General features: G+C 50.8%; 1 protein-coding gene and 1 pseudogene across 13 annotated transcripts in view; one reads left to right on the forward strand and one right to left on the reverse strand.

Moving 5' to 3' along the window:
* Positions 1 to 27,730, forward strand: part of LOC105086277 (ribosomal protein S6 kinase alpha-2) — a 375,469-nt gene that overhangs the window by 115,372 nt on the left and 232,367 nt on the right. For 9 of the 13 annotated variants that reach the window (XR_010381181.1, XR_010381182.1, XR_010381183.1 and 6 more), the window contains exon 13: positions 11,962 to 12,126. The exons of the other annotated variants lie outside the window; for them this stretch is intronic. Coding sequence is in view for 6 of the 9 variants with exons in the window: in XM_064486472.1 (XP_064342542.1) it covers positions 11,962 to 12,126 (165 nt within the window). In the remaining 3 variants the exon portion in view is untranslated. The remainder of the gene's footprint in view (positions 1 to 11,961; positions 12,127 to 27,730) is intronic. 13 annotated transcript variants of the gene reach the window in all.
* On the reverse strand, positions 5,781 to 11,065 carry LOC135321563 (dCTP pyrophosphatase 1-like; annotated as a pseudogene).

Genomic DNA, 27,730 nt, shown 5'->3' on the forward strand with positions numbered 1-27,730 from the left:
AGGAACGTGTGTCTGCTGGGAAGACCTAGTCTCATCACAGCCACGGTTAGACTGGCCACACCCGGCAGGAGTGAAGTGTCAGTCCTGAGCACGTTTCTCTTTTCTTGGTCAATGCAACGAACTCAGGCAAGTAAATCAAGAATGAGGCTGGCGGGTGACTGACTGGGGACCGGGCGGGGGAGATAGAGCTGTGGGGGCCTGTGTGAACCGTCCCCTCGGAGCTCACTGGCCAGGCCAACGCGGTGCTACCGGTAAGAGCCGCGGTCGGGGTGGGAGCTTTCCAAGCAGAGCGGTGGTGCTCTCAGGCCCGGGTCACATCCCAGGTCGAGGCTCCCCAGAGCCCCGTGGCGGCCTGGGCTCCTGCAGGGCTCTGAGCCCCTGAGCGGGTTAAAGTGCTTGGCCAAGTTTCCAGATCCACCTTGAATATGATGGGCAGGAGTCCCTTCTTATATTCAGGATAAAAACCACAAATCAGACCTCAGACAGCACCCCCCGGGGGCACTCTGAAGTACAAAAGAGGCCGTAAGTCAGCAGTGAGCTAAAAATTAAGAGCTTCCCCTTCCCTGTGCTGTTCTCTCCGTCTCTCTTTCCACGTGCAGCTTTAATAAGACTCTGCAAACCTTTGTGTTAAACAGATGTTCCGCCAAGTGAGAGGAGTATAGGGTCTCCTGTTTAAAATCCAAACACAGATTTAGGTGCTGGCGCAGAAGCAGGAGGAACTTACAGCTTTAATAGGAAATATAATGATATTTCACCAGGAATGTCACGGAACCTGAATGTGGACATTTGCCAAAATCAAAGATGATTTTCTCCAGTGATTTCTTTTGTGGAAGCAAATAACGGTTTTACGTTCGCCTCGTATGTCCTCCTTGATGACTCAAAAAGAATTTCAAATTATCCCCAGCCTTACTTTTTCCATGCTAAGGCAAAGACATCAGACAGGGCTCAGCTAAGCCTGGAAATCAGACACTGTGAGGAAAGAAGTCAGGTTCCTTCTACGATTCGGCTATTGCTCCCAGGACTTATAAGTTATTTTTATATGAGGTTAATATGATATTAATCATGTTAATACACATGATTTATTAATAACAATAATAAATCAGACCCCCACATCACGATGGTTGTATTTTTTCGTCCACGTGCTGAGGAAAGCCATGTGAGTCCTTCGATGCCTCTGGGTGAGGTGAATGTGTCCCTCTCCGCGCTGTTCACATGTGCAGAAGTGCCACGTGTGCATCTGAAGCAGCACCTGTTCGGCCTGTGGAAGGAGACTGGGATACCGCGTGTCCACCAGCAGTTTGCAGTGGTCTCTGTACCCGCAGGGTGGGGACCACTGTTCTCTGGGGAACACTGAGGGGTCACAGTTGTTCCGGTTTTCGGTTTGCACCTGGAAGCCAGGGCAGAAATGGAGCAGTTTTGTGGGAGTGGAAGGGATGGCAAGGAACTGCGTTTTCTCTGTGCAGTCGGTGACGCACCGGCGACTTGGAAGATGCTGGGATTTTTACCCGAGGCCGAGTGAGTTCCTCAGGGACTGGGCTAGATGGAGCACTGGGCACTGGTTTGCAGCCCCGGTGTGTGCTAGAGGCCTGGGCCACTGAGTCCAGCTCTCACGTGGGAAGAGGAAGAAGAGGCAGCTTCCTTGAGGATGCTTCTTTCATTAAAAAAAAAATGTCTTTAAGCATACTGCATGCTGGGTACCAGGAGAGCTCTGCTGGGGCACTTAGGACGTGTCTGCCCCACTGTCTCACACACACACACACGCACACACACACACACCTGTTGCCCCTGAAGAGCGCTAAGGGAGTAGCCAGCGTGGGACGTGACCCAGAAGGACCTTCCGTACGTGTGGGGGCCAAGATGGCAGCAGGGGGAGTGAGGGCGTTGGAGAGGGCGGCGTGGGAGCCCTAACTCTCCTGCCGCCCTGCTGCATGGCCTCTTCGGAGCTCATTTTCCTTCCCAAGTGGTCATCTGCAAGGTTCCTGCTCTTGTCTTGGTCCAGATGGAATAGACTATTGTTTTGTGCTGACTGATAAGCACCAAGTACCGGAGCCTTCTGATAACGGGGCTCACGTCTTTTTCACAAGGTCACCAAGCCGGGGCTGCCCTTGGCAGCTGTCCGCAGGGGCCCGGAGGCTTCCGTCTGGCAGCCCCAGCATCCCGGGCTCTTTGTTGTAATCACAAGGCGGGGGTCGGGGGCTAACCTGTGCCCCTTTAACCCATCTCCCAGAGGCAAGGACTCGGCCGTGTGGTCCCCCCCTAACCACCCTGCCTGCTTTCTCAGCCTGGGAGGAGGACAGACATGGTGAACACGTTGCGGTGTTCTGAGATGGCCTGTCTGGTTCCTTGGGGGTCCAGAGAAATGGAACCCTAGGTTTACAGAGGAAGACGCGTCCTCATGCTTCAAAGTTGACAGTATGGTGCCTGATGGAAACAGGAAGTGGGCGCTTTCTGTTGTGCTGGTTTACTTCCTGGGCTTAATTGTGCCAGCATTTTGGTTCTGCGGCTGGAGGCCCAATGCTCAGTCTGACAATAATTCCTTTAACGCAGGGGCCAATAAACAGCGATGGCGGTTTCCCAAAATAATTTCTTTGAAAAATGTATTTGGAAGATGAGTAAGACAAGACTGTCATGACAGTTTTCCATGGCATAAAATAAAAGGCAATGTCTTGCCATGGTCACCACGACAACATTCAGTTCAGAAACTTACATATTCCTGCAATTAAATGCCATCAAAAGTGAAAGGTTTCTATTGCAAAATCACTAGATGTAGCGTGACCATGACTCTGACTTAGCCAGGGACCAAAGACCCTATCTTTTTGTTTATGCATTTTCCAAAGGACTTCTAATTCCTGTGGAAGTTTGAATTGAATTGCAGTTAAGATAACTCAAAGTACTGTTCCAGAAAGCCTGATGATTTTAGGTCGGGATGGCTCAGAGCCTTGGCTTCCGTTCCTCCTGCCCTGTTCTCACTCAGCACCCATGCACGCTGTCACCAGGTGATGACAAGGAACAGGAATTGTCAGTGAATGTCCTGTTTCAGATGATTTGGGCAAATGTGTGGTGTGGGAAAGATGACATTTTTTGGCTGAATCGTTTCCTGGGATTTGTGTTAATCTGGGCCAGTTTCCTTTTCCCAGGAGAGACAGAGCAGACCTCACCTTCCCTGTGACCCATGGCTGCACCAGGGAGTCTCTGTTCTGGGCAATCCTCTTGTCACCTCTGTGCAACACGTAGTAGCTTTGGCAGGCTGACTTCCATATTGTTGAGATGTTTCTGGCTTAACTCTTGGGATTTCCTCTTCAGGTGGTAGACCAGATGGCTGTACCCTTAGCAGTAGATGTTTGTGCCGTTTTGTAAGAAGTCTTTCATTTTATTCTGCAAGGAAAATAATCTAATCTAAGAAAGTGTCTGTGCCCCCAGACAAGCTCACTCTCCCTTCTCCAAATAGCCACACCCAGGTGACCCTGAAGTCGGCTCGGCTGTGAACATTCTCCATGTGAGAGAAGCCCCTTTTTCAAGGGGTTGGATAGGCTGCAGATAGTGAAAATAAACTTTCCATTTGTAGTCCCACGTGTTTGAGATAATACCAGAGCCTCCCCCAACACCACCACCTAACAAACTGCAGTTAAAACTTCCAAGTTTCTTTTTTTTAAAGTGGTCTTATTTTTCTTTTTGAAGGGGGGAGGTAATTAGGTTTGTATTTACCTATTTATTTTTAAATGGAGGCACTGGGGATTGAACCCAGGACCTCGTGCATGCTAAGCGCACACTCTACCCCTGAGGTATACCCTCCCCTCTAAAAATTTCCAAGTTTCAGTCAAGCCTGGATAGTATATTCTTTTGCTAAAGCAAAGCACTATTACAATAATTAAAACAAAACATTTATGAAGGACCACAAGCATCAAGGTTTTAAGGAAAATATTTTATATTGTCCTCCTTCAATATTCCCAAATGCCACGGAGTAGGGTCTGAAGATGCGTGAACTTCTCTTTTGACTGTTCTCAGTGTGACTGCAGGGGCCACCGCGGGGGCACAGGGCTGGGGTGTGGGTTGTGTCTGTCGTGTGAGCTGTCTCTTCTGTTAGCGGAGAAGTGTGTTTCCAAGAAAGATTACTTATTTCTGAGAAAGACTGCATATCGATTTTAAGATCCAAAACTTTTCAAAGGAGATGAGATGTAGATTAATTTTAGGAAAAAGGAAGAGAGCTGAACTTCTTTTCAAATTTCTTATGATTTAACAAAGGGAGAATTCAAGACTGAAAGGCAAGGGGTTGCCTAGTCCCAAACAAAAGCAGGAATAAGAAATTTGGTGAGAACAGGAAGACAACGAGGTTCTGTTACTTTCCCCATGTTACTGTTTTGTGCCAGCTTTCAGCAGCAAAACGTGGTTGAGAGATTTTTAGAAACAGAGCAAATTTTCCTCTGTTGCCATAATTTATGGTCCATGAACAAACCATGCTTTATTCTCAAAGTAACAGCTCAAAATATGATCATTTTGCTTAAAGTATATTAACTGCTATGGCTCCAGAATAGGAAAAAATGCACATATAATGGCAAGTGTGTATAGTGCATGCTTTAAAAAATGCTGTATTATAGGTTCCTAATAGTTTTTCTAATGGAAAATGTGGTAGTAAAAATTATACCTTAGAATGCCCCTCTGGAGGGCTGATTTGTAATTACTTCCAAGGCTCTCTTCTGTATTGTGTATCTGAAATAAGTATGTATCTGTGTATATGTACATGCAAATACGACATTTACAGGATAAATGCATGTTGATTAATTCTCCTATTTGAGCAAAAGAACATACAGTATACGTGCTCTGGAAGCAACAGAATGAATGAAAAGTTGTTTTGGCAAAACAAATTTTCTGGAATAGCAGCCACATGACAAACAACAACTGTAATTCAACTATTTTCATTTGATTGGAAAAGATGTGTTTATTTTAACCTTTTAGAGAAGAGAGTTTCTGCTATCATGTGTTCAGCCCCAATTCAGGGCAATTTCTGTCCATTTCAATCTTGAATTTACTCTTTGTCTTTGTCCTTTTCTTCAAGCCCTGTGATTTTACAGCAGTGTATTTCCACACCCACATCCTTAACCATGACGTCTATTATCTGTCACATAAAAAGCTGATTGTTACTTGGTAGTTTTTTCATATTGTATGTTTAGGTCTTCAGAAGAGGAGCCTAATTTTGTATTAAAAAGAAGCTTAAAAAAGGAAACTCTTAACCAGCACAGGGTCCGCCTCTGACCTGCTGCTCTTCCCTCAGAGGTGGCTTTGACGCTACACCTTGCATGCTTCTGGCTTGATGCAGGTGACAGCTGTAAAGGGCTGATTGTTCTGGAGGAAACAGGGGGGCTCTGTTTTCACAAGGACGGCAAAGTGGATTTTTCTATACCCCGAACGAACGGGAGGTACTCCAAGTTAGCCTGTAGGAGGTTGGGGGCGGGGAGGAGGAAGTGCGTGTGCGCACGTGTGCATGTGCGTGTACAGGTGTGTGCGCGGGCATGCGTGTCTGTGTGTCCAAGTGGAGGAATTACCCAAAGGACCAACAATGGATAATGCAATCCTTGCATAATCAGGGCGCATTAGTTGACCCGGTGCCACCTGAAAAAAATAAGCAACCATTTTTATTTACGTCCTCCGACCTGTGTCTCCTCTTAGTGTGAGTCAGACCGGAAGACGGGAGGTGCCTTTCACACTCTGGCAGGTGGCAGGTGGCAGGTGTGCTGCGGGAGGGTCTGACACGCGCCCCTGGTGGCGTCTCTGACAATTTCTGATCATTGTCGGTCCTGTTCCTGTGAAGCTCGGGCTTCGGCTGATTCGGCCAGACGTGCACGGAGCGCTGGGACTCGGAGCGCCGGGTCACTCTGCCCGAGCTGCACGCGGGCAGCCTCGCGGCGGACTCCCCGCAGCCCCCTTCCCGCCGGTGAGCGTGAGCGCACAGGCCCGGCGGGAGCCCGGGCATCCGCGTCCCGGCGCCGCGGGGGCCGGACGTCCTCTGCGGGGGAGGGGCGGGGGGTGGGAGGAGGAGGTAGAGGGGAGGGGGAGGGGCAGCGGGCGGAGGGAGGGGATGGGGAGGGGGGTGGCCCAGACCCGCCCAGCGGAGCGGCCGGCTCGCGGACAGACGATGACCGGGCCGCCGCGCAGGACGCTGCAGACGCTGTTTCTCAGGAAGGTAGGGCGCGCTCACTCCGCAGCCGGCGGCCTGGCGCGGGTGCTGGCGGGTTCTGTTTGCTGCTGCGAAACTGATGGGACAGATCTTGGCCAGGGAAAGGCAAGTTCGAAAGTTCTAGGGGCAGAGTGAAATTCTGTGCGTCCTTAAATGTGGAAGGGTCAGGGGTCACAGAGGGAGGCAGAGGTCCGGCATCCGCTCCAGGGAAGGCTGTGGTCATTGTCAGTTCGTCCTGTTTCTGCGGGTGTGTCACCGCCCGAGTGGACTTACCGGCGTCGTTCCCACGTGTGTTTCACGGTCAGGGAGGACGGGCCGCTGGTCATTTTGCTGCGATCTTAGAAGCACGGGCCAGTTGATGCCAGGTGATGTTTATTGAAACTGTCACTAAAAGGCAAAGTTTTAGGTGAAGAGAATCAGATTTAGCAGTTTGCCCTTAAAATTTTTTTTTTGCTCTTTTAGAACTTTTTTATGGTCGTAAAATATATATAAAATTTACCATTTTAACCATTTTCAGTGGCATTAAGCTCATTCACATTGCTGTGCAGCCATCACCACCCTCCATCTCTGGAACACTCTCATCTTCCCAAACCCAAACTCTGTTTCCATTAAACTATAACTCCCCGTTCCCCCTGCCTCCCACCAAGTTTGCCCATTTTTAAGTGAAATAACTCAAACATATAATAGTCCTGTACAGTAAGTACGCCTCCGACTACAGTCCAAGCCAGGTCATGCAGAATAACTCCTGCAATCTGCTTGTTGGGGTTGTTAGAGAAATTACTTTGAGTTGTATGTCACATAACTGTCTTTAAAACAGAAAGGAATGAAATGCAGGGTTTTAAAAATCACTGACATCCCCCTGGGTATAGGGTTTGTGAGTCATAATACTTTTATGAAGAAAATCTGTGACTTTCCAGCAATGTGCATATAATTTTTTTTAACTGGCAGGTAATGTCCTGATTCCCTTGTTCTGGTAGATGTCTCTATGTGTGCATATGCATTATATGCAGATTTGTGGTGAATAAATATTTTTATTTGTAGATCTTTAAAAATTTTTTTGTATTTTACTGAAGTGTACTTGATTTGCAGTGTTCATTTCAGGTGTACAACAAAGCCATTCAGTTATATGTATACATATATATTTTTTCAGATTCTTTTTCATTATATGTTATTACAAGAAACTGAATATAGTTCCCTGTGCTGTGCAGTAGGTCCTTGTTGTTTATCTATTTTATATGTAGTCATGTGTATCTGTTAATCGCAAACTCCTTACCTCTGTTTCCCCCTTCTCCTCCCCCATAACCACGGTTCATTTTCCATGTCTGTGTTAGTTGTAGATCTTTATACATGAAAATATAATAGTGAAGTAAACTTATGTTTCACTTTAAAAATCACTCCCAAAATAACATTTCTAATGATTTTATAAGGTGAATGAGGGTTGTTTCCTTCTACTTTTGGGGTTAAGAAAACAGGCATTAAGGACCCAGGCGCAGGTCCACTTCCTCAAGCAGGGACAGATGTACACATGAAAGTCACACCCCTTGAATCCCAGCCGCTCACCCGCGCATCGCGCGGGTCTCTGAGTCCTCACCTCCTCCCCGCTGTGATGGTTTGCTCCAATTTAAATGAACATTACACCTCCAGGAGTATTTCCTTATTGATACATCTTATTCCCAAAGATGTCAATAAAGTTGGGAAATACATTCAGTACGAGATTGAAAAATGAGTAAATGCATGAAGGAAATAAGGTAGAAATAAGATGAAGGAAATAAGGTAGACAAAGGGATCTGAAGCCAGACACAGGGTCTGAAGGCACAGCTGGCGGGTGGCCGCGGGGCTGCGGGTGTGACTCAGTCCGTGGCCTTCCCAGGGAGTGGGCACAGACAACGTGGGCTCAGACCACAAGCAAAAAGCGCAATCCAGCTGCTCAGGTGAACACATCTCTTTCCGCCCCTGAGCCCAGAGAGGAGCAGGGCCTCCCCAGCAGGGTGGAAAGCCGGCGCGACATCCCCACAGGAGCCTCTGCTCAGCACAGCGCACTTCTCAGCGACGCCTTTTGTGATGCTCCGCGTTGTCAGCCGAGGGGGAGACCAAACACAAAGCAGAGAAGCCCTCCTCTCTGCAGGCAGCTCCGTGTGGTCCCGGTGAAGAGCTCCCTAAGGCTTCGTCCTCCGGGGACGTTTGCAGCCGCCTCGCGGTCGTACCCCCAACAGGGCTCCGTAACTCTGCGGAGCAAGTACGTACGTCTCATTAGGGTTTAGTCTGGGCTCCTTGACGAGTACAGGGCTCGTGACATTCGGGCCCTGGAAGAAGCCTTGTAAGTCACACAGCCCACAGACTTCCCTTTCTAGATGAGGAGACAGAGGGTCTGAGAAGTCGAAATGCTTTGCCCCAGACCATAGGGTGAGTGTGGGGCAGAGCCGGGCCAGACCCGCAGCTCCGGACACCCCGAGCTCTTCCCTTGACCTCCTGGTGGGCAAACAAACGTCAGGGGAAAGTTTGGCACAGCCGCAGAGATGGGAGTGTGACCCCTCCCCGCCTGGCTTAACCTTGTCTGTATTATGGGGAATGCTGGCCCCGAGTGCCCGCCCCTCCGAGGGTTCGCTGCTTCCAACGACTTGCACAGGAGCACATCTTTCATATGCAAACCCACCCATCGGAAGCCCACACCCCAACCACTTTCCATAGGGGCCCTCACACCCCAGGCGTCTGTCCCCTGCCCTCATCACCCCAGGCCAGGTGCAGACGACCAGGGACAGCCCCTGCGCCACAGGGGCTGCTGAGACTCTCAGACCCACCCATCCTGCTCCCCCAGTCTTGCCTGTTCCTTCCTGTGGAAACTGCAGTCAAGGCTCATGTCCACTCCCAACCCCGCACCCTCCTTGGCCCTGCTTCCCTCCACCCCCTCCACGGGGAGCCAAGGCCCCACCTGCTGGGAACTGGGGTGACAAACCATCTTCTCCTGGCGGTTGTCTCCTGATCTGTTGGCCTGGCCACACCTAAATAGTAATAAACCCTGCACTTTAAAACAGTCAGCTGTTTTTGAAACATTCAGCATGTATGTTGTGGGAAGTGAAAAGATGCTTTCCTGTATTTGAGAAATGGCTCCAGGTGAGGCGGGCACAGGAGTGGCTGTAACGGGAGGCAAATACGGACACAGATTCGCTGTACCAAGAGGCCACAGGTACCACGTGCCCTGCCCCGCGAGGGGCTGAGATCCTGTACAGATAGGTGTCTGGGGCAGGCCAAGCCGGGGGGACGGCAGAGGGGCGCTCTGCAGGTGACGTTCACAGCGTGAGCAGAGGCACCTTCCGGAATCCTGGTTCCTCCTCATTGTTGGCATGGATTCGTAGGTTTCTGGCGTTGATCTGCCTCAAAACTTCAGACAAGTGAGCATCTTCATATAGCAGATTCCAGAGCTTTTGATCCGTTTCTTTGTTAACCCTTGAGAGCCCACGGGCAGGTCGGTTCTGGGTACTTCCCCAGTTTCATCACTGTCGATGGCTGTTTAACAGCTGCGCTGCGGGTGATAGCAGCAGGGGCTTCCTGATAGCAACGCGTCCCATCCGCACAGTCTGAGTAAGGAGTCGTCCCCAGAGGGGCTCTAACGAAGTGACCGACTCCCATCATGACGACAGTTAACGTGTTTCCCTGAGGATGTTCCTAAACTGCGAGGTGATTTTATTTTTAGACTCATCTGAGTCAATATTTAAAACATTTTTACAATGTCGTGTCGTGAGAAAGATAGATGTGGAAGGATGTTAGACAAGGTCGACACAGAGATGGTGTGTAATAAATACAGGACACTTCGTGTTTAACAGGAGAAGAAAGGAGGACTCCCGACAGCACTGTACGTGGCTGTCTTGGGACGTGAAGTGCAAGCAGCGAAGCTTTCACTTGCTTGGATTAGGGAGGAGAAACTTAATTATTTGTTTTTAAAGATGAAGTAACATAATGAACATCATCCACTGTCAAAGATGGCCCCAGAATCTGGGCTCTTAGCCAACACTGCACATGGTCTCCAGTCTTGCTTAGAGGAAGGGAAGAGACTTGCGTGGGATCAGACAGGGCTCTTACTGGATCAGGGCTCTCTGCTCTGCAGGAGCGGGTACAACAGAGAATCGTGGAAGCTGGCCTCCCTGTGCGGAGAGAGGCCTCCCTGGCTGCTCCAGGAAGAATCCAGAAGCTGCTAGCCAAAACTCGTACTGAGAGAGAAAGTATCAGGAGGTTATTTCTGGAGGTTCTCGGGCCTCAGACCTCAGACCTCAGGAAGCGATGTCCCCGGGCCCGTGGTCTGCTAGGAAAGGTCTAGAGTGAAGTTCCGTGGCCAGGGCACCCTCTGCTCCGCCGATGCCGTGCTGAGTTGCAGGTTCTGTGCCTACTTCTCCAGGTTGAGGCCTGACCTGTGAACTCACAGGCAAGTTCTGCAGGCCTCAGAGCCTGGTCTTCAGAGGTGGCCTTGTGGGGCAAGTCTGGATACTTGCGGGCGGAGCCGCGGCACAGATGTGCAGGTAGTGTCACCGGGTGGCGTCCGTCTTGGCGAGCCCTGCCTGGGGCAGGGCGCACAGCAGCGGGCTGCTGCTGCTACCAGGTAGACGAGGACGTCACTGAGCTCCTCTTGAAGGGCTGCCCGCTCCCTGGGGACCAGGCCTGGGGGCCAGGCTCCTCATCGGGCTTCCACCGAAAGAGCCCTGCCAGCTCCCCTGCTACCCCCACCAAGGCCAGGAGGAGGTTCTGAGGCTGCCGGAATTGGTCCCAGTCCCATTCAGCAGCAAACTCAGCCTGGAGGCAGCGGGTGTCTGCCAGCGTGGGTTCAAAGCCGAAGCTGAAGGGGCCGGCAGCAGCACTGCCCTCTCCCTCCGTGTCCCCATGCATCTCCCCGCCAGCTGACATGCCACCCGCAGCGCAGCAGTCAGGATTGCTTAATTGTATTGTTTTAAGAACGTAAAATTGAGAAAAAATTCTACCACATTGAAGAGCCACAAACAGAGAGGAGTTTTAAAAAGCAGTTTATGTGAAAGATTATGTAAAGATAGCAAGTCCCAAACATTTGCTATTTGCTATTTGAATTGTTAAAAAGTGGCTGCAGAAATGTAATGGGGTTGGGGGAGGGTGTAGCTCAGTGGTAGAGCGCGTGCTCTGCATGCACGAGGCACTGGGTTTAATTTCCAATACCTCCATCAGATAAAAAAAAAATCTTAGAAGAAAATATAAATGAATAAAAAAATTGTTTTAAGAAATATAATGACCCGTGTCAAGGGAGGAGAAGGTGGAGTTTGCAAAGTATGATTCAGTAAACATTTGCCAATTTATTGGTTCTCTCTTCCCATTTTGTCGATGAAAATTCCTGTTCAGTGGAGATTGATAGCAGCGACGATTCAGAGGAGTGGAGGAGCGTGGGGTAAAGTGTGAGCAGCGAGAACCTCAGGGGAGAAAGTGTGTGATCTCTGGGTGCGCGGGACTCCAGGAGCTTCAGCCCTTCCCTGTGACTCGGAAAACCCTTGGTCTTCTCAGATCTGTGGAGTCACAGATCCAGACTTCATTTCTCTGCTTATAGGACAATATTGTCCTCTGGTGACGATGCACGTGACTAGTGACATTGCTGTCTGAAGTCAGCGTGGAAAGGAAAGTGGGCCCACTTTCTGTCGTGAAGGGTGTTGAGTATCAGGAAAATACGGCCCTGGACTGCTCCAGGTCGCCCGCGTTAGGAAGGACCACAGGCACTTTCAGGCATATTATAGGGCCTTGACAGAGATTAAATTCTTCTGAAGTTAAAATTTTATTTGCAGGAGGTTTATTCTGAAATAGACAACAGATCGGAGGAGTCCCGCTACGTAGCCAGGGCTGGCATCTCTGCTCTACCTGAGGACGGCGGCCCACTCTCCATCAGTATCTGTTTGTGGGCCCTTGATCTGCACCCTCTGAGCACCAGTGGTGCCGTCCCAACGAGACAGGTGGGCTTCCCCGCAGGCGCTGACAGTCTGGTGGGGCAGTCAGCCCCTCTGCCCTCGTTAAACGATGCTCAGACACAGGATACGGAAACAGCACGACTGCAGAAGAGAGCAGCTGATTCTCACTTCCACACACCAGGGAAACGGCATCTCATTCCTGCCCTCAGCGGCGACGTACCCCCAGAATAAACTGCAGGAATGGGCCCCGCATAGCGAAGCAGGTGGGCCAGGTGCAGTGAGGGGATGGACGTGTTTAGCTCCCGCCGGGTTACAGAAGGCCCCTGCAAGGCTCAGGGATGGGACCTCGGCCACCTCTTGGATAAAACGTCCGCAAGAGCTTCATCCGTCCACCTGGTCCAGAGTTCCCTGGGACATGAAGCGACGCCAGCACCAATCCGTGGGGAGTTTGGGGGACAGGGCAGTCACCCCAGATAGTGCAGGGATAGGAGGTGGGAGGGCGGGGTTCTGCCCCTGCTCCACCCCAGGAGGAAAGAAACCGTCTCTGCAGCCTGTCTTTCCGTCTGTGAAAGTAGGAGGGTTTGAGCAAATGATCCTCTTCTACGATAACCATATCACCCCCTGTGGACCTACCATCCTTAGTTAACTTAAATAACTTAAATTAACTTAAATACTTAATAACACATCAGTATTCTTGGCCAGCGTCATGTTTTACAGTGACTGTCTCCCTACGGTTTTGCTGTCTAAATACACAAAATGAGATTTCTCTCTCTTCTTCTGCTCATTCTAAAGTGTCTCCTTAAACTTAAGTGTCTCCCCCAGTTCTTCAAACTGAAGCTGAGGTTTTCAAAGAATCAGTCTGTTCTCTGGTTTCCCTTTCAACAGTTGTGGGTGTGCCTCGCAGACCTGCAGCTTAGAGGCTGTGTCCCCTGTGTAATGTCTCCATCCTGGGGACAGATGGACCCTGGGTGGTGGCCGTACTGCCCAGACTGCTAGGCTGGCCCTGTCTGGAGGACACAGGTTGTTAATAACCAAAACAGAAACAAAGTCTTTATGTAAAATGATAAGCATCAATTTGATCTAATGTCTCATAAAGGCACATGAACCGTTGGTATAGACTTTAGAGCAAGATTTTGAAAATACCAACACCCAGGGACAGGTTAGATGCCCTTTTGATTGGGCAGGAGAAAAGCAGCGAGTCAGTCTGCACAGATTGCCTGGTCTTGCCCTTCTGGTCCCCCGGGCCTCTTTCTCGTGGGAAGGCTGCCTTCTGCTTTTCAGGGTTTTCTTTGCTCCTCGGGCATGACTGTGAATAGTCACGAGGAACATTCTGTTTGTTCTGTAGATTTCCAGGAATCTGTGCGTCTGTTTGGTTTTGCATAAAATCCCAAAGTTGGCTAAGTGTTAGCATGCACTTGTAATACAAAGTCCAATGCAACTGGCTTGAGCAAAAAATGAGAATTTATGGGACTTGCAAACTGAAAACACAAGGATCCATGGTGCTTTACAGCTCGGAGACCTCCCCTCCCTCCAGGTTACCTGCTGGGAGGGTCCTTCCCAAGCCCCACGTGGCGGCCACTGGCTGTTTCAGACTCACATCCCCACACACGCAGCCCAGCAGGAGAGCGGGCCTCGTCCCCGCCCGCTGTCACATCTGGGATCTGTCACCCCGAGGCAGGCAGGCCTGTACCAGCTGCAGGCCCCCCTTTGAGGGTGGGTCGGGGCAACTGGAACTGTCTCCTGCGGCAGAGCGGGTCGCCCGCCGCGCACCTGGAGAAACTCTCCCCGTGACTGGTGTTCCTCCCCTGGGCTTCATCAGGCCCCTTCCCTGGAGTCTCCAGGCCTCTCCTGGACAGAGGGACGTGGTCTTCACACACCTTACCTGTGAGAAGAACAGACAGGCAGCTTTGAAGGACAGCTGTGAAATTTGCAGGGCAGCATGGTGTTAGCAAAACCTCCTAGTGATTTACGGAAACAGTGCTGTCATCGCTTGTTTCTCTTTTGACTCCCTGCTGCCCCAGGGAGGCTGCCGGGGCCGTTTAAGTGCTGTGAGCTCGGTGATTTGCTGGGCTCGGGGTGCGGGGGCTAGTGGCCCACAGAAGGACGTTTCACACGTCCAGCGTGCCCAGCATGCCCCGCCTCTGTTTAAAGCAAATAGAATTTGTCCCCCCAGAGACATTTCTCTCTCTGAATGTGATCTCCGTCCACACAGCGAGAGGGAGGTCTCACCTGGGCCAGTTCTAAATGACTCCGGGTGGGGAGCTGGGGTTTATGGGATTTCCAGCTTCTGTGGCTCCGCCCCGTTCACAGTAGTGACAGGTGTGCTGAGCTCCAGTCCTGTGGCACCGCTCTCCTAAGGACCTGGAGCCCGGCTCTGGTCCGACAGTCCTGCAGCGATGGTCCCATTTAGCTGCAGGACCCTCCCTTCTCCCGACAGCCCTTCCCGCCTCGGCTTACCTTGGCAGGGAAAGGCAGGTGGGCAGGGCAAATGTGTCCTGAGAAAGACCCGGAGGCAGGTGTACAAGGCGGGGCCGTTAGTGATGAGAGCGGACCCAGCACGTGGAGGAGCCGGTGGGGCGCAGGCAGAGCAGGGGCTTCCTGACCAGCGCTCCAGAGGGAACTGGACAAGGCAGCGCCCCAAGGCCCCGTCTCACCTGGAGGTGGTGGTTCCATCCAACTCAGGCTTTCTGCTCCCTTTGTGAGAGGCAGGCTGTGGGCGCCTCGCTGTCTCCCTTCCTGAGCCTCTTCAGCCCCTCCCTGGAAGGTAGCTGCCCTGACCTCCAGGGCCTCAGAATGTGACCGTGTTTGGGGAAGGGGCTTTTGCAGCGGTGATGAGATTAAAATGACATCATTGGGATGAGCCCTAATCCCATAAGACTAGCATTCTAAGCAGAAGAGACTAGGGCACAGATGTGCACAGAGGGACAACCATGTGAGGACAGTGGAGAAGGACAAGGAGAGAGGCCAGGAGAAACCAGCCCTGCTCACACCTGGTCTCCGACTTTCAGCCTCCAGACTGTCCGAGCCCCTAGTCTGGGTGTTTGTTACATGGCTATAGCTGACTGTTGCAGTGCCAGGCAGGTGGCGCTGCTGGGATGCATGGCCCTGGAGCTCTGGGACTGGCCTCCGAGGATGCTGCATCCAGAATCTGCAGCCGGACTTGAAGTTCAGGCCTGACCACAGTTGGGTCACCCTCCCACTTCCTTCTGTGAGTGGGGACAAAGCACAGCTGGCAGGACCTGCCCATGTTCCCCGGTGTTCGTGCCCCTGCCCTGAAGGACATTTGGGGCGTCTGGGCCGGCCTCTCTGGGCCTGGGTGTCGACCCCGTGCCCTCGGCCCTGTTCCACTTGACCTGCCGCTTCGGCCACCCGTGGGGCAGGGAGCAGTCCTGTTCTTTCTCCTGCTGGTCCTCATGGTGGAGGCCTGTGTTTTGAAAGGAGGGAGATGCCCCCGGGACCCTAATTGCCCCAGGGGCCTCCCGGGGCGCGGCTCCTCTCCCAGGCTGGGCAACGGGCTCGCAGTGGTTGCCAAGCGTCTGTGTGTTGGCATCGCGGCCACCATGGCCCACGACCGCCCTGCTGCTCCAGCCGAGGGCAAGGGATCCCCCCATGGGCCTCGGGAAGCCACTGCAGCTGCAGGAGTACGTGTCCTCAGAGACTGTTTAAAGAGGAAAATGCAGGTCGGTGGTGAGTGTTCCATGGGCGCAGGTGCCGCGTGAGAGGGAGCGTTTCCTCCTGGTCGGAGGAGAGGGAACCAGCTGGAAATCCGGGTGTGTGTTGGGACAGATGGCAACATGCAGCCTTGCAATTGCTCTGGTGTCTCAGGGCCCCAGAGGACAGGCCTCCGACGGCGCAGGAGGTGGTGTGAGGAGGAAAGTATTTAGAACTGGCATGTCTCTCCACGTCTCTGTTTTCTCACTGTTTGTGCTGTGAAGGGAGGCGGGACTAGCCCTAACCAGGATGAGGCCTGCGGGCGTGGGGCTGCTTTGGGTTGGGGTCCTGCCGTGGGAGAGGTGAGGAGGGGCAGGGAGAGACCCCTTTCAGGTCCATGTGCGGAGGACGGCACCCGGATTAGCCCGAGGGGTGAAGCCCTCCCTACACGTGGCGCCTGTGGCGCTGCACCCGGGGTTCCGAGGGACCAGGGCGGCTCCCCAGGGTGCGGGTGAGTGCTGATGAGCGGCGGGGCCGTTGTGATGGCAGCCGGCCCGGCCTTCTGAGGCCCGTTCAGTCCACGCAGCCTGGCGCGTCTGTCTGAAGGTTGGTGTGTATCCCGTGCTCCTCAGGGATGCCCTGGAATTCGAAATTCCCTTCGATTCAGGCCAGTTCTGTGCTCTGCCCTTGCGTCTGGCTCTGTGCATTTACCGTGGATACTGCGGTCCAAGTCCTTCCCACGGGCGACCTTGCTGAGGCCGCCCGTGGGGGATGCTGCAAGGGCCCCCGCCTGCACCTGGCCCCTGAGCCTGAGATGCTGCGAAGTCCACTTTCCTGGGCGCGTCCCTGAAGGTGGTGGCTCAGTCCTCCCGGAGAGACCGTGCCTCGGGGTCCCCCGGGAGCCGCACTGCGGGGCTGACAGCTCGGACGCCACGCGGGAGTGGGATTCTAGTCTGCCCGGCTCTGGAGCCTGCGTGCCTTCTCTGAGAAATATGCAGAAATAAAGTGCAGAAAAGCCAGCTTGGGAGGCAGTGGGAACAGATCTTTCTTGTTCTTTTTCTTTCTCAGAATAGTCTTTGGGGAAATACATTAGCTTTTTAAATAACAATTCTTTGGCTCCACAATCAGTGTTTTGGGGGGATTCTGGCTCTCGGCTGGGCGGATGGCCGTGGTCTAGCCCAGCACCTCCAGTCCCGGCGACTCGGATCCATTCTGGGACTCTCCGTTGTGTTGCGTCTGTGCGCATCCCGCCTCCGCGTGTGCGCATGCGCGATCTGGACCGCGGTCCTCCCTGTCCCCGCTTCTTATTCCTTAGGCTGGTCCAAGAGTCAACAAAATAATGACGAACCCCTGCCGGATAGAAAGTCCATTGATTAAACAATTAAGTGAACGTTATAAGAAATAAAAATATGCGGTGTGGGGCAGGCAGTGATGCGCGCTGTGGGAGTAGGTAAAGTGCAGAGGAGGAACAGGGCTGGGAAGAAGGATGAGGCGTGAGGGGAGGGGTGGATGCAGGGCCGAGCATAGCGGGCAAGTCCTTCTGCCCCACAGACACCCGGGTATTGGGGGTGGGGGGCAGGGAGAGGCGGGGGACCGGGGCGGGACGCCTCCACCCTCGCGCAGCTGCTGGGCTCGGCGCTTCCTCACACACCCACTTGGGGTGTGTGTAAGCCGCCAGTGAGTCAGCAGCGCATCCTGAACGACACGACGGTTCCAATTATCCTGATTCAATTAGGTGGGGTGCTAATTAGGGTCCGTTGGGTTATTCACTCAAGTGCCAGCTTATGTTTGGTTTTGTGCATTTCCTTTTCCAATCGGGAGGAGATTAAATTTAGGGCAGTACCAAGGATGATTTAACATTCAGCATCCAAACTTAGAGGCAGCACTGGGGCAGCCACCACGCCAGAGCAACATCAGTACATTTGCCCCAGATCGAGTTAAAACCGACCAGAGCCCCCCTTGAAAACCTTCTCAACCTGCCCGCACTTCCTCGCCAAAGGCAGCCCCTAGCTTGAATTCGATGTGTAGTCTCGCTTCCCGCGACTTTACACAGATGGCATGTGTATTAGCAACCTGTGTACAAACAGCAGCTTGAATTTTTTGTTTCTAGAATGTCATCAGCGGGATCACAGTGCAAGTGATTTTCTGCAACATGTCCTTTTCCTTCAGCTTGTTACTGCTTTTTTCTTTTTTTTTTGTCTTACTGAAAAACATTCGTTATCTTCAAATTTCGGCTGTTAAACAGCTGCTGTGGCATCCCAAGTTTCTTGCATAGACATGGAATTTCAGCACAATTTAAAATATTTCAGGCACTAGTTTAGCAAAATGTTTAAAAAGACTGAAGACCTTGAGTTCTCCCACTTGGTAGAAATATAGAGAATAGTGGGCGGCACCTGATGACATTGAAAATGTACATTTTACATAAATATTTTAATTTGTGCTTCTCTGTTACTGGTGAGGTTGGGCATCTGTTGGCATATTTTGTTGGCTTCCTTATGAATTGTCTGTTCACATCCTTTATTTGTCTTGGTTTGTCTGTGTTCTCCTGGGTGACTCCTGACCTTCTTTATAAATTTCAGACATTAATCCCCTGTCACTAATAATGCAAATCACTTGAAATGGCTTGTTGTCTTTGCTTTGCCTGTGTGTGGGGTCTTTCATAATAAGAAGGTTTTGAGCTTTTTAAACCAATTCATGTTTTTGTTGATTTTTCTGTTTGTTATTTAAGTTCTTCCTACTTGAAGCATAAAGACTCTCTTTTTTCTTCTAACACTAAATGATTGTACTACAGTTGATGTTGTATCTGGTGACATGGGAACCTAAATTTATTTTTCCTGTAGAAAGACAGTTATTCTCCGTGGATCAAATGAACAGCCCACCTTTGAGTTGTCTGTCTTTTCCTTTCTGTACACTTAGGTGCTATGAGACCCTTTGCCACCAGGAAAATCAATACACATTATTAGACAGAAAATTATTTTTGAAATAGGCACTAGGGCATGTGGTCATTCTGAATCAGAGTTTTCAACGATGCTAGACTTAAATTCTTTCTTAGGATGCAGAAGGGGCTTTGAATCTAGACCACGAAGGAGGCAGATCCCACCCTGTTACTGAGTTCTGCTCACACCCTGCACTCTGTAGGGAACAGAAACAGCCAAGAGGAGGTTCATAGAAATGCTTCAGGGATGCCCTTCCCCCACTCACTAGATATAAGGGCCCTGGGTATGGACCACAGCACCTGGAGCAGGGCCTGGCCCTGGTAGGTGTTCCATGAATGTTTAGTGAATAAGGTCTCCTAAAGCATGTCCTGTAGGAAGCAGTGAAGGAGCTGGTGGTGCTGACCTGTGGAGAAGAACGCAGAACAAGTGGGGAGGCTCCCAAATGCCTGGTCACTTCATGGAGAGGGGCTCTGGCTCCTGTGGGTCCAGTGGGTGGAAGCAGGGAGTAGGCAGGCATGGTTCACCCTTAGCTCTTCTCAGATTCAGAGCCGTCCAGGGATGCAGGGGCCTGCCTGAGTGAGGATGTGTGTCCTGTCACTGGGGGTTTCACGTGGGGCCGCACTGGCCAGAGGGAGGGCTGTGTCGAAGTGTGACTGTCCTCCACGACTGGGGGGCCCTCAACCTGGGGCCCCCGGTCCATCAACAGCAAGCTCTTTCCTGCCCTGTGTGGGGTGTGCAGTGTCCGTGCTGTTCTGTTTCAGTCACCAGACTCAGGCACAGGTGGAAACTTAGCAAATGAAGCCAGTGGACGCCTGGGCTAGTCCAAGTGGCTGGGCCCAGTTTTTAGAAACAGCTCTGATACGGATGACCCTGGGAGGAAGCTGGAGTGCTTTCACAAATATTTAGGGTTATGCTTTTGACCTGACAGTTATATTCATGTAATTTATTTGGGGATCCATATGCCTAGTGAGTTTCCTGAAGTTCATAATTCTAAGTTTATCTGATTAAAGATTTTTTTCCATTATAACTTTCGGTGACTTGAGGGTCTAGAACTATTTAAAAATGGAATAGCACCATGAAAAATATCAAGGAAAAGAGGAAATGTTAAAATCAGCGAAGACATGAGTTTAGACAAGTTAAATCTGAATGACTCACTGCAGACACTGGGCTTGTCAGCAGTTTCATAAATATCTGTTAAGTCTTGTAAATTTTGTTTCTTACGTTAGGGTGTTTTTTCCTCCGTCTCTGTTTAAAAATAACTCTTGATCTCTTCTCCAGCCTCCCCTGAACAGCGTTGCTGGAGGTTGTGTGAGACTGTTCACGTCTCCAGCCGAGGGGTGTTTTCACAAACATCTTGCAGACACGGAGATCGACGTGTCTGGGCTCTCCCTGCGGGCCTGCTGCGGGAGGCTCGGGAGGGTCCCGAGGGACCACTGGCGGGAGAGGAATGAACCTCTGATGCCTCTGGCTGTTTTCTTGGTGACACTGCTGGAATCAAACATTTCTGTGGCAGAACTTTTCTCTGAAAGCCACAGATTGGTACCACCCAAGTTCTAGGTAAAAGTTTGCATTGTCCCTGGCAGATCTCGTTATATCCAATGATGTAGGTTTTTTTTTAACCCGAGAAAGCCATATTCTCTCTCATCTGTAAAATGGGACCAGTACTGGAAACTACCTGTAGGGCTTTCGGGACAATGGAATTAGTCAAGCTTGAAAGACAGTTAAATCTGCCGAACTGCGAGGCAGCGCCTGCTCCCGGGCACCGAGAAGGGCACGCGGGTGTGCTGCTGCTGGCTCTGCTCCCAGGCCTGCCCTGGCCTCCTGGCTGCCTGCTCTCTGGCTCTGCTCTCGAATGACCTGGCACCGGCCCACCCCTCTCCGCCCCTGCCCCTCCTAAGCCTTCCTCCAGAGCAGGCTCTGCTTCCCTGCAGCAGTAAGTGATGTGTCTGGGGACTGACCTATGGAGTTTTCTCGAAGCACTTCTAAAATGTTGGGAGACGTCCTCCCCAAACAGATGCTTTTAGGATTGTTGAGTTGTAACATTCCTTTCTGTCATTTATTTATAGTAACAATGGACTGGAAACAACCTACATTAATACAGGATTATATAAATATATTACTGCATCCTGAATGTCTATACATGATTCAACAGTAAAATTGACACTGAAATGTTAGTTAAGAAAACTATTCACATTTGTATGAAATGCAAATGGCATATTATGAGCCAGTGATAAAGCAAAAGTTGTGTTTTAATTAAAAATGGGTGTTAGCTATGCATACGAATTCTAGAAGGACATAAAAGACAATGTCAAAAGTGACTCTGGGGTGATGGTGCTGCAGACTGGTTTTGTTTTACTTAGTGTATGTTTTTTCCCCATTTCTTTTGTAATGAGAAATGGTAGTTTTTTTTCATAATCAGAAAAATAAGGTTATTTCTCCTTATAAAAATTAGTAAGTAGGGTAAGACAAAGGGGATTTGAGGTTCATCTGAGCAGGGAGCATGCCGTTTTCAGAGTGTTTCTGAGCAGAGGTGACAGCCTCCCCGGTGCCGTGGGCGGCCTCCTCTACCTTAACTGCCGTGTGACTCCTGCCCTAAATTTTCCAGAAGTCGAGGTGTATCTTTTTATCTCTAAGTTACACCTCAGGATATTTGATCTCTATGGTGTTCAGAGCCACACTGGGGCCACAAGGATGTGGGCATTGATGCCCTCGGGTAGTTTATAGTCTAGCTGGAACCACAGGCTCAGAAACCTTTGGGCAGAGCAGAAAGAGGCAAGGGTAGGGATGACAAGAGGAGACAGATCCAGTTGTCAAAGTGCAGACAGAGAGGGGAGTGGGGAGAAGCTGGGCAGACCAAGAAATTTCCAGGGAAGAGGTGGGATTTAGGCAATGCAATAGAAGAGGGTGTATTAGCTATCTGTTGCTGTGTAACAAGTCACCCTAAAACTTAGCAGCTTAAAATAACCCAGGGTTATTATTTCACAGTTTCTGTGGGTCAGGAGTCGGGATCCTAAGCTTTCTTAGGCTCCATCCTGGGTGTTGGTCCGGGCTGGTCTCCAGTGACCACTCAGCTGGGGAAGGACCCACCTCCAACCTCGCTTGGTTGGATCAAGAACCTTGGTTCCTTGACATACAAGACACAGAAGAGATACAGACATACAAGACATAGACATACAAGGGTCTCCAACACAGCAGCTAGCTTTATCCGAGCCTACAAGCCGAGAATGCAGCAGACTGCTAGCAACTCAGAGGTACAGTCTCTTGCCACCTCATTGCAAAAGTGACATTCCAGCACCTCTGCTATTTTCTGTTGGTTAGAAGCAAGATACTAGGTCCCGCCCACCCTGGAGGGGAGGGGGGGCAAAGGGAGGTGAATCTCTGGAGGGGTGTTCGTGGGGGGGTCCATGTCACAGGCACATGGTGAGTTTGTGCAGATTTTGGGGTAGGGGTGGGTACCCAACTTGAGCAAAAAGCAAGGAACAGTGACTACAACAGTGACCCGTATTTTAGAAATTGGACCCTCCCCTTAGTCCTTTCAGGGAAAGCCCACCCTTTTCCTGCACTTTGCATTTCCTCCCTCCAAAGGGAGTGTCTGGTTTCCTCTACACTTTGACCCGATTTTTCGGATGTCAGCGTCATTATGTGTGTGAAGGGGAAGCGACTCCATGCTGAGCGTCTGGACACGTTTAAAGTCGCAGGATCACAGCTTCTCTTCCCTGAACCCCTGGAGGGCTACGCGTGCCTTGGGTGCAGTGGTTTTAAGTTCCCGCTTGTCGGTGGGCCCTTCACACCAGAAGCCAGAGCGGGAGCCGCACACCTGCCAGGAGGCACCCTGGCGCTGGCGGGCTTGGCCAGGAGGGCTCCTCACCTGAGTCTGTCTCCACGGCTCTGAAGGAGTGAGTGGTAGCTTCTTACACGAGAGAGGGTTCATTCTGTTACAGATTTGCAGAGAGGACGTCTGGAATTCTCAGTACCTTGGGAGAATATGGCTTCTCTCTCATTTGCCTTGGTTTTTTTTTTTTTTTTTTTCACTGTCTGCTTGGTGCCCATTACCAAGGAGATGGGTGAGTACCAGTCATTTCCCAAGGGGTCTGGATATACACGCCTTGGAATCTGAGGGAGGTAATTAAGCACTTTCGGGAGTGAAAAGCAAACAGTGAGTCCGTACGAATTCCTACTCCGGGCTGCAGCTGGGGCGAAGGTCAGATTCTTAAACTGTTATCTGGATGAGTGTTCAGGTTATCTGTCTCAGCTGATTTTCAGTCTTAATTTTCAACCAGTTGTTCATCTTAATATATTATAAAGAAAGACTAAAAAACAAGTCGTAGAATTTAGGACATTATAATACATACAGTTTCTCCAAATATAAGGTTTAAAGAGAAAACATCCTGCAACGTAACCCGTGGAAATGTGGCACCGACCAAGGCTGCATCGAAGACAAGGAAAAGCGAGATGTTTTGTAAATGAAAGAGAAATCAGATAATGGAGCAACGTTAAGTCTTTCTTTAAAAAAAAATTTTCAAGTTAAGCCCAGCCAGCCAAGGGATAAGAGGGAAAGCCATGGAAAAAGAAAACATTGAGTCTATTTAAATATAGACCCCAAGGCGAATCGCTGTGGGATTTTGTTACAGAAGAGGATGAAAATGTCACCGACTTGAACCATGTAAATTAAAACCATCGTGAGCAGACGAGGGCTGGGACGATGAGGTGGGAAAACCCTGCATCTGTCTCCTCAGCTCTCAGAGCAGTGACGCAGGAGAAGGTGTTTCAACTTGATAAATCAAGCGTCAAGATACTGAATTACTAGGGAAATTAAATACGGCGATTTAATAAACCAGAAATGAAAGGCGGAGAGGAGGTGGGGGAAGGAAGCAAACATGTTTGTCTTTCAAATCAGGTCACCAAGGGAGTCTGTCTCAGGTTGATGAATCAGGAAAAAATGTTTACGTTTATCATAAAACTCTAATTAAAACAAGTTGCAGTTGGTCCAAGCTAACAGACTAGAGACCCACACAACACAAAACTAAGAAAACAGACCAAATGGCAAAACATAGAAAACAAAGGAAACAGGAAAATGAAGAAGCAAAATGTGCAGTATGACAACAAAATGCCGACCCAGCAGACCTGTCATTTCACAAAATGTAAGTGCGTCAAACATACATTTAAAACATTCTCAGACTGAGTTAAAAAACAACCTATTTGTGTTTTTCAAAATGCATCCTAAATAACGTGTTTATAAAAGATTGTCTCTAAAAGTCTCGACTAAAAGGATTTCAAATAAAAAGGGAAGCGAAGTTTGCAAGATGCCAAACAAACAAGGTTCAATTCAAGGGAAAAAGCATGAGAAGGCGCTCATCCTGACGATACAGGTACAGCCTGCGGGGAAATTCTAACGTCATGAGGTCATGAATAGCGGCCCCAAGGTGCACGAAGCCAAAACTGCAGAAAAGACAAGGAGGAAAGACTCAGCAGCTTAGGACATTGCCGCTCGCCTCTGTCGGGGTGTATGTGTCTCCCCACCACCCTCCTCACCCCGGAGCGCGTCAGCGCCACCTGTCATCACTGTGCCCTGGGGACCGCCAGCCGCTCCAGGGGGGCTGGTGTCCCTGCTTCAAGGTGGCGGCTGGAATCAAACAGCAGCAGGAAAATGGAGAAACAACAAAAAACAGAAAGAAGGGCATTGTTTCCCCGCTGGCTGCACTGGGTGGGATCAGAGAAGACGGTCTGGCCTGAGCCTGTTTTTAGGAAGTAACTGAGTTTTCCTTTGAGGGAAAACCCGTCATCAGTACCCTTCTGTAGTATGCTGTGTGGATGCTCCAACGGCGGGTGTAGCCTGCTTCCCGGGTGGCTGTCTCCCGCTGTCTCTGCGTGCGTGCCACACACACGCGTCGCGTGTGGTCGGTATGTTCGTATGCATGCGCCCACTTGGCGCCTCACTGGTCCCGAGGAATTAGTCTTTTACTTTTCAGAAGGAGGGCCTTGGAGCCGGGACGAGACCCTTGGCCATGGCGCAGGCTCTTTCCATCGGGCTGGTCTGACGGACGACACGGCTGCCCTAACTCTCCCGTGGTTTTTTCACAACTTTATCCGGCCCCTTATACTGTTCATGGCTACAGAACATTTCCGAATCCCCCGGGGAGTACAGGCCCACAGGATCGCGGTCGGCATAGAGCCCTTCCCGAGGTGCCGAGTGCAGGGATGGACAGAGGTGGGAGGGAGGGTGTCGCGCGGACACTTGAAGATGGAGCTGCTCGGAGAAGAGTGTCTGGAATTACTCTAGAGACACAGAGAGGTGCAGGGTCACGAGCTGGAAATAGAGCGAGCGGCAGATCCCGTGGAAAGGGAGGAGCAACTGGAAGCAAAATCTAAATGGACAGAAGACGGCCCGCCTCCAAAAGGGAGGCTGTGCTTCGCTCAGAGAGGCGCGAGGCGCCAGACCTTCCAGAGGACAGGATCAAAGGAAATGAGAAGGCTCCCGCCCACCGCAAACCTCAGGCGGCCCCGCCCGAGCAGTGTCCTGGCCTTTTCCTTCCAGAACTCCAGAGGAGGGAGGATGACAGGGTGAAGCGTGAACCCAGGGTGCAGTGAGCGTTTCCCTCCCGTCAGCTGGCTGACAGACGCGCTGAGCTGAAAGCGTGACCCAGCGGCCAGCCGCCTCCTCGGGATGTAGGTGGCGGTACTTTTGGAACCGTGACCTGTTTGTCTTCACGACCAAAAAGGGAAAATAAACTGAGGTGAGGCTTCCTGCGAGCCTGGCCTCCGTCCCCCACCCCGCTGCCCCTCCATCTTCTTCCCCGTCCTCTTCATCTGCTTTGTTAAACGTCTGCCGGCCCTTCCAGATCACTCCTCCACGTTCAGTCTGTTTTCAACCCTTCCTGCCCGTGAAGGAAAGGATAAGTGGGGTCTCTGACCTCATGTGTGTCCTGACACAGAGCCAGGACTTGGAACGACCTGTTCGGACCTTCCAGACCATTTCCTACACCCATCTAACCAGTTCCCAAAACGTAACTGCCTTTCTGGGCAGTCAGAACTAGGCTCTGTGAAGACCAGCACCTAGGGATTGATTCTGCTGATGTTTTCTGGGTTTTTCTCTCTGGTTGTATTTCTGTCTCAATTATATTTTCCTACTGTATTTTCTGTTTGTCCTGCTATGACATTCCAAATAAAATCAACTGTCCTAACGATGCTGTATGAGAAAAGGGTAGCTAAATACTTGGCAGGAGTGATGCATCCGGCAGGCAGAGGGACGTAGGAGAGATAGGGCGGTTTGGGTGGCAGGACCCCGATCTGTGCTACTTGCCTTCCTCCTCCGAGTCGGTGGCCCCCAGAGGCCAATGGCTCAGCTGAGACACAAAGGGTGCAGAGCCAAGAAGGGGATTCACTTGAACTCCCAGTTCTGCTAATTCTATTGCTGTGCAAGGAAACATTCCCAAAGCAGCTCAGTGTGCTGGCCGTTCCCTGGGGGTCTACCTTGGGAAAAATGGTGTCGTTTGCAAATCGACTATGATCAACCAGCGTTATCAAGAAAGCACGCCACTGTTTAATTTTTAAGAAGCTCTAGCATGTTCATATGTGATTTTTGCTCAGGAAACTAGAGCTGTTATTTTAAGAAAGAGTCACTTAAAAAGCTAAAACTTCTAGAAGGTAGTGTTTAAATAAAAACAAAAAACACCCTCTGGTGAGAGAGAAACTCAAGAACGGAGAGATTCAGTGACGGGCTCGGCCACACGTGCCTCCTGCTTGGACCTGAAGCGGGGCTGGAGGTGCAGCCCCCTTTGCGGTAGCCTTCACTGGGTGATGAAAGACAGGCAGAGGTGGAAAGTGGAATGGCCAGCTGCAAAAACGTCGAGTTCTCTGCAAAGAGAAGGAGAGAGATTTGAGGAAGGGAATGCCTGTCGTCCTGTAATACTAGCATCTGCCGATGACATCTCTCCTTTTTACATCAAAGGCACCATAAGAACAACTGTAACTTCCATCCCTGTCTGTCCTCTGCAGCTCCCAGAAAAGAATGGTTGCTTTAAATGGTTGGATAGAATGAATGAAGGAATGGATGAATGAATGATGTTCGCACTAGGCACTTTAAAACCCTGCCTTACCAAGTATCCACCAACCAGTGCAGCCAGTGGTAAGCCACGGGAAAGCATGCGAGGCACGAGGCCGCCCGCGGGAAACGGCACATGAAGGCGCTTAGCCACAGAGCGCCTTGGGAATGTACGGGGAAGTCCAGACAGCCTCGGCAGGGGACATCCTGGTGGTGGGTGTGAAGGCCAAGGTTACGTTCTGTTCCTTTATTTCACAAATAACTATACAGTGCTTGCTACACGCCGGGCACTGTTCTAAGTACGTTATCAGTATTAACTCCTTTAATCCTCATAACAACCGATGGTGGTACTATTATTACATTTTACAGAGGAGGAAGCGGAAGAGCAGAGAGGTTGAGTAACTTGCCCAAGGTCACACAGCTAGTAAGAGATGGACGTGGACTTTGAACCTGAGCACTCTGGGTGCTGTCTCAGCCACTGCACGAAGTTGCCCTCGTGTCATGGTAGAGAGCGCGAGAGGTTTCCATCTGGGCAAGACCGTTTGTTTAGTCCGCCCAGCCTCGCCAGCTTCACCGTTACTCCCCTCGAATCTTGCCTGTCCCCTGAGGGCCTTGGCATCGCATCTGCCAGCTCTTTTTTGTTGGCTTCCCTTTACTCTGCAACGATGGTTATAGCTGTAAGCAATTCTGAAGTCTTTTAGGAAATCAGTATTTTGCTGCATGTGTAGTTAAAGCGCTGTGCAGTCTGCAGCTGCTGTCCCACTGCGTTCGCTCACTGACTTCCAGACCTACCGTGGGGGGAAGAAACGTGGTCTCGATTATCCATATTTTCAAGATGAGGAAACGGGAGCTCAGAGAACCTCCATGTGCACGTCCCCCACTAGTCAGTGAGGGACTCAGACTGGGGGTCCTAACTCCAAGCTCGCATGCGTGCTCTGCGGTTTCTTGTTCATCAGACACAAGGATGCGGTTGTCAGTGTCCCAAAGTCCTCCAGGCCCATCCACGCGGGCGTCCCTGTTC

Source organism: Camelus dromedarius, chromosome 6 (genome assembly GCF_036321535.1).
Source record: "Camelus dromedarius isolate mCamDro1 chromosome 6, mCamDro1.pat, whole genome shotgun sequence".
Classification (NCBI taxonomy): Eukaryota; Metazoa; Chordata; class Mammalia; order Artiodactyla; family Camelidae; genus Camelus; species Camelus dromedarius.